This window comes from Etheostoma spectabile, chromosome 13 (genome assembly GCF_008692095.1).
Source record: "Etheostoma spectabile isolate EspeVRDwgs_2016 chromosome 13, UIUC_Espe_1.0, whole genome shotgun sequence".
Lineage (NCBI taxonomy): Eukaryota > Metazoa > Chordata > Actinopteri > Perciformes > Percidae > Etheostoma > Etheostoma spectabile.
Genome location: NC_045745.1, coordinates 18,294,347 through 18,310,928, shown reverse-complemented (window position 1 = coordinate 18,310,928; position 16,582 = coordinate 18,294,347). Strand labels below are relative to the sequence as shown.

The following is a 16,582-nucleotide window of genomic DNA, read 5'->3' as shown; positions in this document are numbered from 1 at the left end:
TATATCAGCTGGGAGCTCTTGGGCAGCTCTGCTGGAGCAGTGGGGTTAAGTGCCTTGCTCAGGGACAGCTAGCGAGTTGGCTGACGCGTGTCTGCACGTGTCTAAAGAGTGAACGGAAAGAGACAACCCCACCCACATTTTCTACCTCGTCCCCGTGGATTTGAACCACTAACCTTCCCGTCAAGAAATCAGGGAGACCCCCATGTGCCCCTGAGTAACTTGCAATTTTGCTTCTCCTTTAAATTTCCTGTGTGGCTGGGTACTACATTTGCCACTACCACCATCACCAGCAGCGCTGCTTCTTGATGTTGTGGTCGGGAATACGCATGCGCCCGGCATTGGAATTACTGCACTGGCAAGAATAAGTTGGACCTCGTCTGTCTTCACTAAAAGAAAAATACACATAACATAAGTATGTCAGTGTTCAGAATAAGAAGAATGGGGTGTTTTTGCGTCTGGTTGCTCCCTCTCGTAGTGACTGTGGTGTGCGCCCAAAGGTAAGTGAGAGAGTCGAAGGATGCCTCACTCATTTGTTCTTGGTGTGACTGTTACAAACGGCATGGAAAATACTTGGGCACTTCATGGTCCAAGAATGTCTCGTATTTAAATCTGCTGTGCACCCTTTCTCTCTTTTTTCTTCCATAGTGTTGGTGACCCTAGCAATATGTCTTTGGTTAAAGAAACGGTGGATAGACTGTTGAAAGGTTATGATATACGATTGAGGCCAGATTTCGGAGGTAAATGAACTCGTATTATAACCAACTATGTTCGAGTTTGCTCCTTGTCAGTCATATAATAGTACAGTGTTGAAATGGCTACGTAGCCTGATCCACGATAACAAAATTGTCTTTGCGATTTCGGAAAGTAAAAGAGACATTTAATATCGGCGTCTTCCACAGTCTCTGACATGTTATATGAAACAGTCGAACAAAATGTGACAAAAAAAACATAATAGCGACATAATAGGATAACATGTTAGTGATATGGTTGGGGTCTTTCAACTCCCAGCGCACGTCTGTTGAAATTTTAAACAAATGTTGCCTATTCTTGTATATATTCATGTTCCAATTTAGGAGTTCACTGCGACGGAAACATGTTTACGGCTAGGTGATTTCATGTCAACAACTTTTAGGGAAATTACCAGCACTTTTACCGCAGCTCAGGGCGTCTAATCTCATCCGAAATGAACACTGTAAACTATTATCCGGCTGGCAACAGCTAAATTCACAAGTGTTAATCTGTGTTGTCATCACGTACATTATTAAACGTTTCTCTTTAAATATGACAGTGACTCATACAGGCTGAACCTGATGTACAGTATTTGTTGCTTACCGTTATTTTTGATCTATTCTAGGTCCTCCTGTTGGAGTGGGAATGAATATAGACATAGCCAGCATAGACATGGTATCAGAAGTCAATATGGTAAGTAGGCCATTATCACCTAAACTTTGACAGTGGGTGACCATTCGTGCTAATGATCCCTGCTAAGCATAAACCTACGAGGGGGATACACTCCCAAACTACCTGGGGTACCCCCCTCCTAATGAAGGTCTGTGTGAATGTGTCTTTTTAACTTCTCTGGGGTTTTTGAAATTGACTGACAATAGATGTAGTTTCCGGTCTCATAAGGTAATTCCTGCTTAATTTGTTGAACAGGCACAAAGACAAGCATCACTAATTTCACAAAATCAATGATTTCGGGAAATGCTTTTTCTTATAGACAACGTTATAGTATTAGCCCAAGTCTCATCCCAGGTATTATTTCACACTGACATATGTGTTGCTTCATGACAAATGTTATGATTGTCTGTTATGGCTGGTGTATAGTGCTTAACTAGAAATAGTGACAGTGAAAGAACTTGAGAGCTGTGGATACGGGAAGTGGAGATTATTGAGTTTTGCTTCATACAAGTGCACCTCCTAGTGATGAAATGTTAGAACTGCACCTCAGTTAACAAGGAAACTCGAGGCTGTGTTTTATCATCATAAAATGCCACTCATGACACTGATACAGTTGACAAGGTGAGCAAAAACTAATATTTACAGTTATATGCATTAGATTTTAATAGGTCTACTGTATTTTTTTGTAACATTATTTCTTTCTGTGGTCGACATCTGTCTATTTACAATTTCTCTTACCTTTAACATAGTTGTCGCCTGCTGTTGAAGTTGTTTTGGTGTTGCTAACTGTGATATGAGTCATGCTGTGATCACGCGAAATGGTTACACACTGGAATATTTTGGGCAGCAACACCCAAAGGCTGTTGCTCATGTTGTTATCTTTCGCTCCTGTAGACTATGTTGATGTGTAGAGATGAGATGTTTTTGTATGTGTTTACCCAGAAGACCTGCACAACCTTAGTCACACACACACACACACACACACACACACACACACACACACACACACACACACACACACACACACACAAGCACACAAGCACACTCTTACACAATGCAGGTCTACAGAGCCCTCGAAGATGGCCTCAAATCCACAATTAAAGGCATGTTTTCCCTCTGTAACCGATGCAAGAGCTTGAAATCTGCCATAATTTGTGTTTGTGCATTTGTGTGTCCATGTGAAAGAGTGCTTGCAATACAGTATGTCTATTGTAACTGTGGAAATTGGATATATTTCCAGGAATTAAATACTTAAGTGTTATGTAAGATGTCATGTGTATCTACATCCTAATCACCTAATACATATGGTACAATTCATCCAATGTATGTATAGCTTTTCTAAGCAGAAAGGAAGGTAGTGATTTGGTTATGGTAAATTACCAGACAATTGTGTATAGGTAACACACAATATTATAACAATAAATGGGGTATTGGATCTTCTAGGATACCACAGAGCAGAGATTTAAATCTAAAAGACAAGAGGTCACAAGCAAAATTTGTTGCCGGGGTGTTGCACCACATATTGACAAAACATAATCCTATACAGTAGTTCATGTCTTACGACTAAGCCAAAAGGACTCTCCAAAGGTTTTTATGCTTTGTTTATTATTTCCTCAGCTATCACCCCCTTTGGGCTATAACTTTCTGGAAAAAATTTGAGTATATCCAGCTGCATTAATCCTAACTAGAAGTACATCAAGGCCGGGGCTTATAGCCACACACACCCACGCACATGGCCAAATAATAGAAATCCTACTTTCCATCCAAACACACAAAGTCAGTGCCGCACAGCTTCTTTGATAATACTATTCCTTTGTCAGCTTTTGCCCACTAAACACCCTCTAATGTGAAAGGGGAGTCATTACCACCTGACCATTGGAGTCTCATGAAAAGAAGAGGCCACATGTGTGTGTAATGGTTTCGGCATCTTTGATCTGCTCCCCTTCCTATAAATGTAACCACTTTTCAGGACAGCAGCTGGTGTAGAAGCACTTTCCTTTCTTCCATTTCCTCTCCCCCATCTGGCTTTCTGTCTGCCACTTATTTTGGTGTGGGGATAGAGCCACCCTGTGTCTTTTCTTTAGAGAGCAGATGAGAAACAGGGTTGAGGGTAATGGAGAGATGTCACTGAGGAATGTATCCAACAGTGTCCTGTTAGCCATTATGGCAGAGTGGGAGACCTATGCTTCGTTCTTAAAAAACATTTCTTATATAAGCCACTACTGCTTTCTGTTGAAGGCCTTGCATTAAAAGCAGAAACATGAATGTGTGATAACATAGTGTATATATTTTCTCTAGAGGAGCCATTACAATAAGAATATAGCAATGTCTCACCAATGTCACAGAGCAGAGCCCCATTTAGAAACAACACAGGCCTTTTGTTCACTTTAGATGAGTCACCAAACTAAGTAAGCCTTCAAGTGTGAGTGGCCCAGAGGACATGAAGTTCTCTCCAGTATTTTGTCGTGTAAGCAATTCTGATGACCCCACACACCCGTCCTACCTTTTCTTAGTTACAGACAAGCCTCTAGAACATGTTAGCAACCGATGACTGTTTAGATGTTGTACGAGTAAAACTGTTCACCAACAGCTGGCTTTACTGAGTCATATACTATGTAGAAAATTGCATTACATGTCACTTAGGCCCGCAGCCAGACATGGAATGAGGAGGCTGTGGCTGGTGTTCATTATATATCCAAGAAAGGTCACTTGTTCCTGGGTGTCAGGGCCAAAGTGCCAAGCCTTTGAGGGAAAAAAGGGATAGGATATGCTTGTGCAAGAGCTAAGAGTCAAAATGTTCACCTCTGTGTGTGTGTGACAGAGAGTGAGAGACAAAGATAGATAGGAGAGAAAGCTCTTACATTAACAATTGGAGAGCCAGAAGCGGTGCTGGTGTTGGAGAGAAGGTCATGTACCTAGTGCTGCTGAGGGTTCATTCTGCATGAGCTAGAGGTGGACGTACGGAGAGGGACACACACTGAATACCAATGTCATGTTAGACATTCAACCCAAGGCAAGTGGCTTGGCGCGCCTTAATTCATGCACTGGTCAAAGGAATAACGGAAAACAGGTACAGTAGGCATATGGAAGAGTTGGTTGGTTTCTTTATTTGTCCTTCCTCCCAGCAATTCTTCTTTGTGCTCTTTCTTCAACTGGCATTTAAGTCTCAATATTTGCTCTTGGTTGAGCTCCTGAGCACTTCAATCCTAAGCCAACAGCTTTCACAGGGGAAGAAATACTCATGTCTGAGGATGAACTAAAGTTCTTCTCCTCCTCCAAAAGGCAGAAATACCATTATTAATGCACATAAAGGTCAAAAGGAGCTTATTGAGTGTTGGAGAATGACTGGAATTCAGAGCCTGCCATTTCTGTGCCCAGTAATTTCAACATCTCATCAAAATATGTCTCGGATGGGATGTCTGCTATAACTGCATCAAGATCCTACTGAAAAATTGGCGTATACTATATATCATACAAATGGTTACATTATAAAGGTTGTTGGCATCAAGAAAAAAAGATCATTGCTTGCTATTTGCTAATAAAAGAAAAGGAAGGTTCTAGAAGAACTTCTCTGCTATTGCATAATGTCTGGTCCGGACCTGAGAGCTTTAAAATGATAACAAGTCTGCATCTGTAGTTGTGTCTAGATCTATTTCATAGCAGTCTTCAGTATCCTATTGCTGATGTGGGCAGAATTGTAAATTGATGGGCATCAGCCAACAAAGTTAGTCGTATGATTAAAAAAGATTCTCATGGTACATATTTACATTTTACACCCAGTTTATAATGGCAGTGGTGGGGATGATGTCATCTTATTCAGCTCATTCTATTGTCAATGATTCAAAATCCATAGATGGATGATATAACTACTATTTGAAGATGATGGATGCAACTTATTGTTGTGTTTTGAAAGGATACAATGACATTATTGTCTCTTTTGTCTGGCCAGGTTTCACAAAAATTGTTCACAAGGGTTGATCACAGCAGTCTATGTCAGTAATCAAAATGAACTTTAAACAACCGCTCCTTGATGGTTGCATAGCATCTAATGAGATTATTGTGGCAATATGTGAAGATTTACACAGTGAAACGCATCCCAATTGTGGGGAAAAATGACTACAATCCAACGTTTTGTCCTATTGTAAAACAAGCTGTCAAACTTTTAAAATGATCTCCACACTCATGATCATAACAAGTGAATGAACAAAAAGGGATTGACCTTGGTCGCCATATATAATCCTGGGTGATATGGCATTAAGTAGGCAACTACAGTTTAAGATAATATTGCAATCCACAGAGCTGTAGATGACTGGTTTGGTTATTGTTGAGCACACATAGAAGCTGCAAACAAAAATAATAACACTGAAACAGTTTGCTTTGGAAATGTGCAACAGTTAATCACAGCAATAACATTCTTGAGTTGGCTGTAAAGGGTAATCACAGTACTCAAAACTGCTACAATAAAAAGTTGTCCTTACTGTAGTCCTTTGTAGTGACTATTGCTGTGTTTCTTTTCTTATTCACACTCTATATTAAGCCTGCTACCATATAGGAAGAAATGGACTTGTACACTTCGATGTCTCTAGTGTGAATGTACACTCTGTCTCTGTGTCTTTCATGTACATACACATATTCACAAATCCTAATCCCTTGCTATTCTTCAGTTATGCTACTTCATAAACTGGTATGTTAACATAGCCTCCAGGAAAGTAACTGTTTGAATTACGTAACAGACAGCAGAGACAAACTCAACTAGGGTTCAGCAAGGATTTGACTTGGTGTGGTAATGGAGAGAGCTGGAGCGAACATAATGCATGAAGAAAGCCAAGCGCTAATGATAACAGTATTGATTATTTTCTTCTACTGCTTAGAATAGATGATACATCGGTGTGACTTAAAACTTAAATTTTCCATTAAAAGTCAGCTTGAATAGGATAGCAGTTGGCTTATGGTGCAATTCGCTAAAGAAGGGAAATCATTGCATTTTTAATAACTCTATGTGGAAGGTTGAAGAAAAAAATGGACAATGGAGGCATTAAGAACACAATTGTCATTTTTAAAATTATATGACTGGTAAACCATATACTTCCTTTTAGCTGTGGCAATTTGATATAATCCCTATAATGACTTTCTGTTACTAGGATGTAAAACAGAACACAGTAAAACAGTTACACAAGACCAATCTAGGAATCTCAGAGACGTTGACTGGATGCAAGCATGAATAATATTAACTTGTATCATATGTTGAAATAACTTTTAAACTTTAAGCATTACTGGAGATTTTATTTTCATTTGTTGCAACTTGTGGTCAGTAGAACAATCTGAAATCGCAACTTATTATCACCAACCAAAGTTGATATGGCAAATGTGGTAGCAAACAGTTGCCAAATTACAAATCCAACAGACACAAAGCAACATTCATTTGAAGTCCTGTTTCTGGCCACCCATTTAATGTAAATCCAATAATTAAACTTCCTTTAGCCCTGTTTTAAAATTCATGAAGACCTGAGGGAAATATCTGTCTCTTTAGCTGCCAAATGCTCCTCTGTGTTCACCAGTGAGTAACTAACTGTGTCAGTTTGCGGTTTGGTGCTCGGTAGATGGTATCCACTGGGTTTATCTGAGCTTCTCTGCTTAAACAGCTGCATGCTGATGCTGGAAAAAGGTTAGCTGGTAGTGGTAAAACTGAACCAAAACATTAAATGTGGGCCATAAAACTACAACAATAAGATGAAATATGTTAAAAATATCTGTTTAGCTGAGGTAAAGTGCAGATTAGGGCAATAATTCTCTATAGGTTTATTATGAGTGACACCTTTAACATTATAGGTAGTCATTTTACCTATTGTTTGTTTATGTATAGTATTACTTATGGCTGTAAACCAAATTGTCCTCTGGGGATAATAAAGATACCTTGGACCTTGAGATAAAAACATGTTTATTGTACAGCTTTAATCAGACTACATAAGGACACAATAAATTGATTATGTATATTTAATAAGTCCATTCTGAATGGATTGGAAATGGGGAAGTTAGCATTGTGAACAAGTTAGTGATTTGCCTATACCCACCAAGTCCTGCTTGTCCACTGTGTATACTATATAAGTCATATGAATAGAAGCACATTGTATGGTGATATCCACCATGAGTTAGTATATTTGGTAGGTTATGGAAATAACGTGACTTTTTGTCTTAATTGTAAATTATTAAAATGCTTTCTATTTAGTCCATTACCTCAAAGCCTTCACTGCCTAATGCACAGATATGACCAATGCAGCATCTTCCAGCTGCCCTGGGGGTCAGCAGAACAAATATCCGGTCTGATACTAATAATCTAGGTGACTGTAGTTTTTATTCACACCATTATTATTTGTTGGTAACATTCATTTTATGGACTGTCTATTTTAGTCCGCTATTTATTAGGCTTTGATGCTGCATTTATCAACAGGTTCAGCAAAAAAAGAGAAAAACACAGAAGCTAGATATTACTGTACAAACGAATACAGAAAATACAGCAAGCGTGTGCAGAGGAAAGTCACTAGGGATGTTGAAGGAAACAAAGGAGGAGTGGAGGAATTGTGTGATTTGAGTGCTGAAACAACCCATGCCCCAACTTGCATTTTTAATGCTGGTAAGTTTAGATACACGTGCCTCCCAATAGAGTTTTAATAATCCATTTAGAATACAATTTGTGCCATTTGAATTTAGTAAAAGGATAGACACAAAGTGGCATGTTTGTATATTGAAAAGAGGATGGTTTTGTCACAAGTGATATATTGGTAAGTGCTTACTCATTAGCAGAACCAATTAACTGATGGTGGTTGCTGTGTTTCTGTGATGATGATGTTGATCAGTATGATAAAATAAAGAAGGAAAGAAGAGGACTTTTATTTCTTCAGTCTTTCTTAAACGGAGGATGACGAACAAGCCCATGTCACATGGTATAACCTCCATTAAAGAGGTTGTATGTTTCATTAACATTGTGCAATAGGGCATTTGTGCTGCATTCATGTGTTCGAAATAATTGGAAAAAATAACGATTATTTTCCATGGCTCACCTGATATGTTTACTTTGCTTTTTGCTGTCACCCAAATACTGGAAAAAAGCTATACATGTGGGTTCTAAATGGTCTGAGCAATAAAACACAACAGGTCGTATTTGTAGCGTGGGTATTTCAGGACGGCGGAGCACGTAGGTGACACGTAGCGGAGCCAATCCGCAGCCGTTCCGCAGTTGGTGAAAATCCAGGGACTTTAAAAGGTCATGGAACACCAAACGACTTCCCAATTTAGGAAATAGCACCATCAAAGAGCATGTGTATGCACCCTTGGCCCTGTTGAGTCTGTGCTCTCCGAGTGTCATTCTAGCTGTCAAAACAACACTAGGCAATTGAACTGACTGTAACTTGCCTATTGGTAATCTTTTCTATAATTATATAAAAATATAATAATATTTTGGAGCCAAAACATAGGAGGCTTTTCAATTAGTATATCATATTCCTTAGTGCGGAATACAAATGAGCCACTCCAGGGACATGTTTCTTCATTACAATGGACATGAGTACTGCAGTTTTGATTTTATCCCATATACTGTCCTGCTGCCGCAAATACTCACGAGGGCAACACATTTGTATTAAACTGCAGCTTCAAAAAAAGTCCCCATGCACTATTTACTCTGGTTTGAATAGCATTTGCTAAACACAACAGTGCCCATCTGAAATTATAAACATTAATATGTCTAAACCACTTTTGAAAAGTATACTATACCTTAGTGTAAGAATGAATGAGCTTGGGGCTTAGTCTCACAGAAAAATTATTGGGAGATCAGAAAATATTTAAAAAAAACTGAAATTGTTGAGTTTGGTCTTTTCCTGGAATATGTCAAATAGAAATAAATAAAACAAAAACATAGCCTTATCCCTTAAGATAAATGACAACAAACATTGGAAAATTTCCCTAAAGTAGTGATCAGCCCAGATTTACCAAAAAGTTAGCATTCACTCTTTCTTGTGGAGAATTATTTACTTGGTCAACAGACAGTCTAACAGTTGGACATAAGTCAATCAGATATAGCAAACAAAGAGGCAGTCAATCAAAAGGCAGGCAGGTGGCCATATGTACACAGGTACAGACAGGGAAAACAGAACAGTAAGGCAACAAGACACAGATGCAGTTTGGCACTGTCTGTCTATCTGTGAGCTACCCTAACAATGTACTGGAGTTAAGTACAGATGAGGTGTGACTGGGGGAGCAGGTGACTGAGTTAGGTGTTGAGCAGGACCAGGGAAACTCAACAGCTGGCAGGCATCTGAGGAAAGGCGCCTCAGAAAGAGGTTAGAAGAATTGAGAAAACAGGTAACAGTGGGGAGGAAATAGAGGTTGAGGAGGGAGGAGAGATAGATGGAACAGCTGTCTCCATGACAAGATTAGCTCTGGTTTTTATGGGGTCAAAATCTCATAAGTTGTGAGTACAAAGATGTCTGGGAAAATTGTGAGTGCTGCCATTATTTCTTTTCTCACTGCAGATGTCTCTTTAAATCTCATCAGTAGTCTGTACAACAGGTTTCTGCAGTTGCCCAAACATTGGCTTTTCATTCATTGAATACTCTTTAAGTATACTAAATGTCCTCTATCCAGCATAGTGTGCAGTTTTGCCACACTGTCTTTCTTATATTTCTATGTCCCTGGATTGTTCTGATTGTTTGCTTTGCTTCTCCAACTCTTTTTTGCCAACTCTTTATCTCTCTAACTTCATGTAGTTCTTTTTGATCCTTTATATTTTATCTAGTGCCACCAGTTGTGCAACATTATTATGTATCCAGCAACATTGGATTGGATTTTGGATGGATTGCCAGAAAATGTAATTTAGTTGTTCATGTTACCCACAGAATGAATTGTAATAACTTTATTGATCTAGAACCATCATCCAGTCACATTCTTTGGTTTACAATCAAAAATCTCCAAAACAAATGACATTTTCGTTAATATTAGTTGTACTTTGAGTATAGTGCTAACTAGCAAGAATTAGCATTCTAACACACTTAAGTAACATTGGGAACATTACCTGGTAATATGTTATTGTCATTTCACTCAAGACACCACTGCTTAAATACAGGCCCCACAGAGCACCCACGTGGGTTTTTTCCTATATATAAATATATCAATAAAAAAAATTGTATGAACACAAAGCAAAATGACAATGTGAGGATACCCAATTATATAACTGCAAATGTAGCTTTGATATGGATGTATTCTCACCCCTTAGATATGCGTACAAAGCATTTTTCTCAGTTTTATTTTGCAAAACAAGCACACTTCAACTTTTAAGGCTCACTGCTTTAAGCTACCGTATACTAAGAACCAGAGATGGCAAAAGTACTCACTTTCCCTACTTAAGTAGAAGTACAGATAATTGAGATAAAAAATACTCTGGTATAAGTAGAAGTACTGATTTAACTTAGTAAGTTAATATAAAGTTAAGAGTAAAAGTAACAAAGTACAGGCTTGGAAATTTACTTAAAGTATAAAATTAAATGAATGAAAAAGCTACCTGGACCAGACAGATGTTACTAGAGAGCACGCTGAGAAACTATAGTGGACATGGAAAAAAGGCTCTTTATATGCCATTGCCTATATTTTAAATGGCTGTCTGCCAATAGGCCTAAAACGTATAGCTTATTTATTGTGACAAAGACTGGGACTCAAGGTTAATAAGATTCTGACCGAGTTGCAAGATATGAACGGAGACAACTTCTCCATTTTGATGCTTTTTACAATCAAGCAACAGTATAAACATAGGCGTGGGTAGTTCTGTTATGACTGTGTGTTTGTGTGGTATTAAAATAAATAAATAACACTGTAATGGCTACCATACACAATGCATAGGAACCATAAATGCTAGCAAATAATAAAAATAAACCCACTATTAATTATATATTATCTTAATGAGCAAGGACGTTCAACAGTTGCCGTTATGTTGAACCAATCTCTGCTAAGAACCCTGAGGCAACATGTTGTTTTATGTGAGGTAATTCTTCATGTGTTTGATCAGGATCATCAGAGCATATTACTGCTTTTTAGTCTTGTTATAAAACTTAAATCTGGAAATATTTTGAGCATAGCATCTAACCAAGCATCTAATTAAGTGGCATGCACTGATTGCTGTACACACATGCACAGACATTGTTATGAAGCAAGAAAGATGTATTGCCTAAATCATTACTGTTAGATACACTGTCTAGTGCACAATTAATATTACAGCTCTACATGACAATGGAAGAAAGGCATGTAATCAATCCCCCCAGGTTAAACAAGCTCACTAGTAATATGATTCACTGTTGCCTGTGACAGTGAATGATGGGTTGGCTGTTTATCCATCAGACATGCAGCTGTATGTCTAACTGTTAAACAGTAGCATCTTGTTTTGTGGGCAGACTTGACAGCATATTGCCATTGTGCCATTTTCTCATTGCAGGGCATTAATTTCCACACCAGTCCGGTGTCACACAGATGTTACTCTCTTCTGCAAGTTTCCTCATCCCTCTGTTTCTCTCTCACTCTCTGGCCTCCCTCTCACTTATCCGTTCTCTTTGCCTGTTTGAGTATGACACAAGGATGGGGCCCTGCTGCAGGGGGATTCAACAGAGTTACAAATCAAAGTGGGTTAATCAGATGGCCAACCAATTTCAGGAGGCATGTCTCAGTTCACTTGCCCCACTGCTCTAGTTGGTTTTATATGCTATTGCTTACACCCTCCAGCTCCGAGTTTTGATTTAGGCGTTGTGGTGAAAACAATTCCAGTCATACTTGCTGAACTTCAATTGCATTTGTGCGGAGACTGTCCTCCCCCAAAAAACGTCTGTGCAAGCAGCTTATTATGCTTATGTCAGATTCAGGTGGATGGATCGGTGAAACAGAGGACTTTCACCCAGGGGCCACTGTTTATGATCCATGTGAAACCACTTTGACTCATTTTAACTTACGTACCAAAGTTATCTTGTAAGTTAAGTAAGTAACACTACGTTGTGAATGTAACTAAGGCACGTACTTAGTTATGTACAAAACTCAAACCATAACCTTTTCTTGAACCTAAGTGGCCTCGTTATGTTGTCTAAACTTAATCAAACTGCTAACATTTCGCAAAATTAAGTATATGTTCAAAACTGCAACAGTTTAATTACTGTAGATATGAGGACATTTAGATCTTCTGCCCAGTAGTGCTGTAGTGGCGCTTATTTTGGAAGCGTTCCTGTGGGTCGTATTAGATGGTAGGAACAAGCAATCTATTTGGTCGAATGGGTTGGGGGACTTGTTGTAATCTTTATATATATACTGTGAATATATAATTAAATATACTGTACATTCATAGACTTTCAACTTTAACAGAAAATGTGCACATATGGCTTTATAAATCTGCTTCATAAACCTACAGAGACAAGACGAGCTGAACCACATATCTGTTATTTAGTTTAATAGAAATGGCATGTTGTACACCGGGATCAGTGAGGATCAGGGGCAGTGGAATGAAGAAAAAGTCAAGGACAAGGAAGTTTCTTCAGCAATTTCAGCAATAACTAGAACACTATTGATCAGTTTAACTACAGTGATCTGTTTTTCAAACCTCAAAAGCCCACTGTTTCCAGCACATTTAAACATTACACATTACACACTGCAGCTGCCTTGAGGGTGTGAGCAACTGCTGTGTGTTGTGTTGGGAGGATAACACTCATCATTGTGTGGGACCTATTTTTAGATTGTTAATCAAGGTAACATGTTCAGACTGACACACTCAGTATGATACCTCATAAAGTGTGAGTAGAGTGAAATTGCTTCATTTTGGCTCATCCACCCGCAGTGATCTAACAGAGGTCGGAATCATAGGTATGTGCTTTAAGTGTGTGAGTGTGCGTGGTGTCTGTATTTGGTTTAGTGTTTGTTGTCGGACAACAAAATAATGTCTCAACCCCAAGGTCTAGCATATTGGTGTAATGCAGAACAAATATTTGTTTCTCCTGTTAACAGGTATTTCACAAAAAAATTCTATTCCAATTTTGTTTTGAGATTTACTCCAAAAAGAGAAATTTAGTCTGACTCGAGACACAATATAGGCTGTTTAACTGTTAGTCTCTGGTGGTCCAGCAATTTACAAAATTCAGCCATATTTAATATTTGTTCATCAAAAACTGGAGGTTGTCATAGAATAAGGCCCAGATTAAAAGAAAGTTGGTACAAACTCATTATAATGATTGAGAAAGCTATTGACACAGCAATTTGCCATACTAACTCATGGGGACACATTGTATAATCAAAAATAAAGGATAGATGTTATGCATGTAATGGGTGGAGGCACATATGATATATAGTTTGTGTCTTGAGAAAAGAAATAAGAAAGAAAAAATTAAAATCTGTAAAGCCTTTGTCATTTTCCAGGCCCTTTGAAGAGAGTTCCTAACTTCAGTTTATCATTTGCCTGTCTGCCGTCAAGTCATCCAGTATCAGGCTTTCATATAGGGTCATTAGGTGAAAATAGCACTAACTTTACCCTGCACTGCACAAGAAAGCTTAAAGGAGGGAATGTCTGAGTACCAAAAAAAACTATCTAAACCTCCTTTTTTTACTTTTGGTTGTTTGTTTTTTCCTGCAGTAGGTTATAATTCTACTCTCATAAGGAGTAGTACATACATTTGGTCTTAGTTGGGGGAACTACTTGGCTACATTCAACTCTCTCTGTGATGACACATTTCTTGTTTCAATAGCTGATTTCATAAGAAAGGTGTGTCAATGACACATCTTTCTGTTTCTGTTCACACAGGCTAATAATAACATCTTGTCTGCTGGACAGAGTCTTTATCAAGTTACTGTTTGGTATGTACATGTTACTGTTTGCTACACATGCAGTCCCCAACAGCACACAGATTGGTTAGTGACAACAGCTGTTTTGTTTTACAGGCAAGATATGCATCTGTGTAGAAGTACATGCCATGTTTTTTGAAATCATATGTAATACTACATTTGAATTTCCTGTTTCCCCATTTGTATGTGGTCAGCAGTTTTAAGGTATTCACACTGTATAGCATTTGTTAAAAAAAAGTTTTGCATTTTGGGGCATTTGATAATGCCAGTGTGGATAAAATGCCAAAACAAGCGAAAATGGCACATTTCAAAAGGTCATTGTATTTGATTTGTGTTAGATAAATGTATTTTTGAGTTACACATAATGATGTGTGTGTTTCTTACAAGCGGAATAAATTTGCTTAACATGGTTCTGATGTTGTGTCTTGTCATCAAAGTCTTACAACTGGTCTTATGGGTCACTGTGGTTTGGCTCATGTCTGGCACTATCACACATTTTTCACAGTGCGTGGAAACTAGTTGTCAATGGAGTACAACACTAGATTCTGCTTTATCACAGCTTGTCAAAATACAAGAAGTTGATAATGGACAAACAAGAGAGGCGGCGGGTGTGGATTGGTTTTCCCAGCAGCTGAACATGACACTGTGAGCTGATAATAGGATGATGTCAAGAGGGAAACTGCAGCAATTGCTCTTGGATTGAGTTCACTTATATTATATACTAATGATTTAACAGTGCAAATTGAGTTCAACTTGAAATGTTCATTTCTTACAGTGTAATAACAGAAATATATTACAGTTTTCTTTGTAGTTCCGTCTGTCTTTTGATTCAGGGAAGAGGTACAGTTGGGGAAATGAAGCAAATAGCATGTTATACTGTTGTTCATTAAGCTTTTAAAGGTTTTACAAATGCTAAAGATGAAGCCCGTTTCTAGATCTGAAAGAAGACTATTCAGCCTTATATTGTCAGCTGTGGGAGCAATTTAAAGGAAAAGAAAGAGATAAAAGAAAACCTGGATGAGAGGTTAGCCAGGCATGTAAGTGTTTTGAAATGCTTTCCTTATGGATACTATAATTTCTCCCACTTCTGCAGCTCCCACTTATTGAGATTGTCTGCAAGAAATGTATGTCCATCCTTTTGTATTGGTGTTTGTGGTTATATTCTGTCCATTGATGCTCTAAAGATTGCCTAAGTGTGTATTACATGGCTCTGGCATTGTAGTATTAAGTGTTTTATTGCTGTGTGAGTAGTAGGAGAGCTCACAAGGAACGTGCAAGAGGAAATAGTGGACTTTTATGTTTTATCTATCTCTCTTCCTCTTGTGTAGAATATTTAATATTTATATATTAAACATGGAGTATACATTTTCTAAACTAAATTTAGCCAATCTGCCCTCTTTTTGATCAATATAAAACTTGAATCACAATTTCGAGAATGACTTCTTGGGAAAGTACTGTGAGTAAAATTGGGATTATAGATTTTAGTTATTTTTGCAAATGGCAATGAAATGAAAAAAACAAGGCCATAATCTTGATCTCTGTCACCTGTTAAAGAGGTCAGTTAGGGTGAGATGAGGAGAGGAACAACTCACTGGAAAAATAAATGACATTGTAAAGATTAGTGTTGACCATGATTCATGTGTGGGTTTGTGTGAGATGCACTTACTTTCATTGCAGAGTACTGTTGGTATTAAGGCTTTTTGATGTTCACGTCAAGTTATTAATTCTCATTATGTGGAGTTGCATGTATTAAACAGCCTGGTCTCACAGAATTCCGTGAAATGATCACAAACTGTTACCAGCGCATTTTTTGCTGTCGGCATGGAATGTGTGAAAATTCTGTGTGGCCACAACGGAAAACAATGCCAAAGTAAAGTCAATGAGAAGATGACGTAGCAACACTAGAGAGATACTTGTAACTTAAAATTATGTTTCCAGAATCGTTTCAGAAGTTCATGAACTCGTAAAAGGGTGAACGGCACTTCTGCATTTGCTTTGTGGCTTTCTACCGGCTATAACCCCACTATGCAAGTTTGCCAGATCGGGTGGGGGATCTGTAAAAAAGAGACAATTCCGCTTCCAACCTGTAAGAGGACCAAAGCAGAAAAAGTTCCCCAGTGTTGCTTTAACAGCAACAACAAAAGCTCGAAAATCCACGTTAGGAGGTTTGTTGGGATGGTTGAACAACAAAGTACTTTCACACAGGAGACTGTAATTCAGTTTTGGGCAACTTACTTCCAAAATTTAATTTTTCTTATGGATTACTGGTAACTGTCATTTGAGAGTAATAAGTTATAATACAATATTACTGTCTCTGAATTGTAATGCG

At 38.2% G+C, this 16,582-nt stretch overlaps 1 protein-coding gene across 1 annotated transcript in view; it reads left to right on the top strand.

Annotated features, from left to right (window-relative positions):
- Positions 1 to 196: 196 nt before the first annotated feature.
- Positions 197 to 16,582, top strand: part of gabrb2b (gamma-aminobutyric acid type A receptor subunit beta2b) — a 68,472-nt gene continuing 52,086 nt past the window's right edge. Inside the window, exons 1-3 of the mRNA XM_032534226.1 lie at positions 197 to 497; positions 646 to 737; positions 1,355 to 1,422. Of these exons, the coding sequence (XP_032390117.1) occupies positions 415 to 497; positions 646 to 737; positions 1,355 to 1,422 (243 nt within the window). The 5' untranslated portion in view covers positions 197 to 414. The remainder of the gene's footprint in view (positions 498 to 645; positions 738 to 1,354; positions 1,423 to 16,582) is intronic.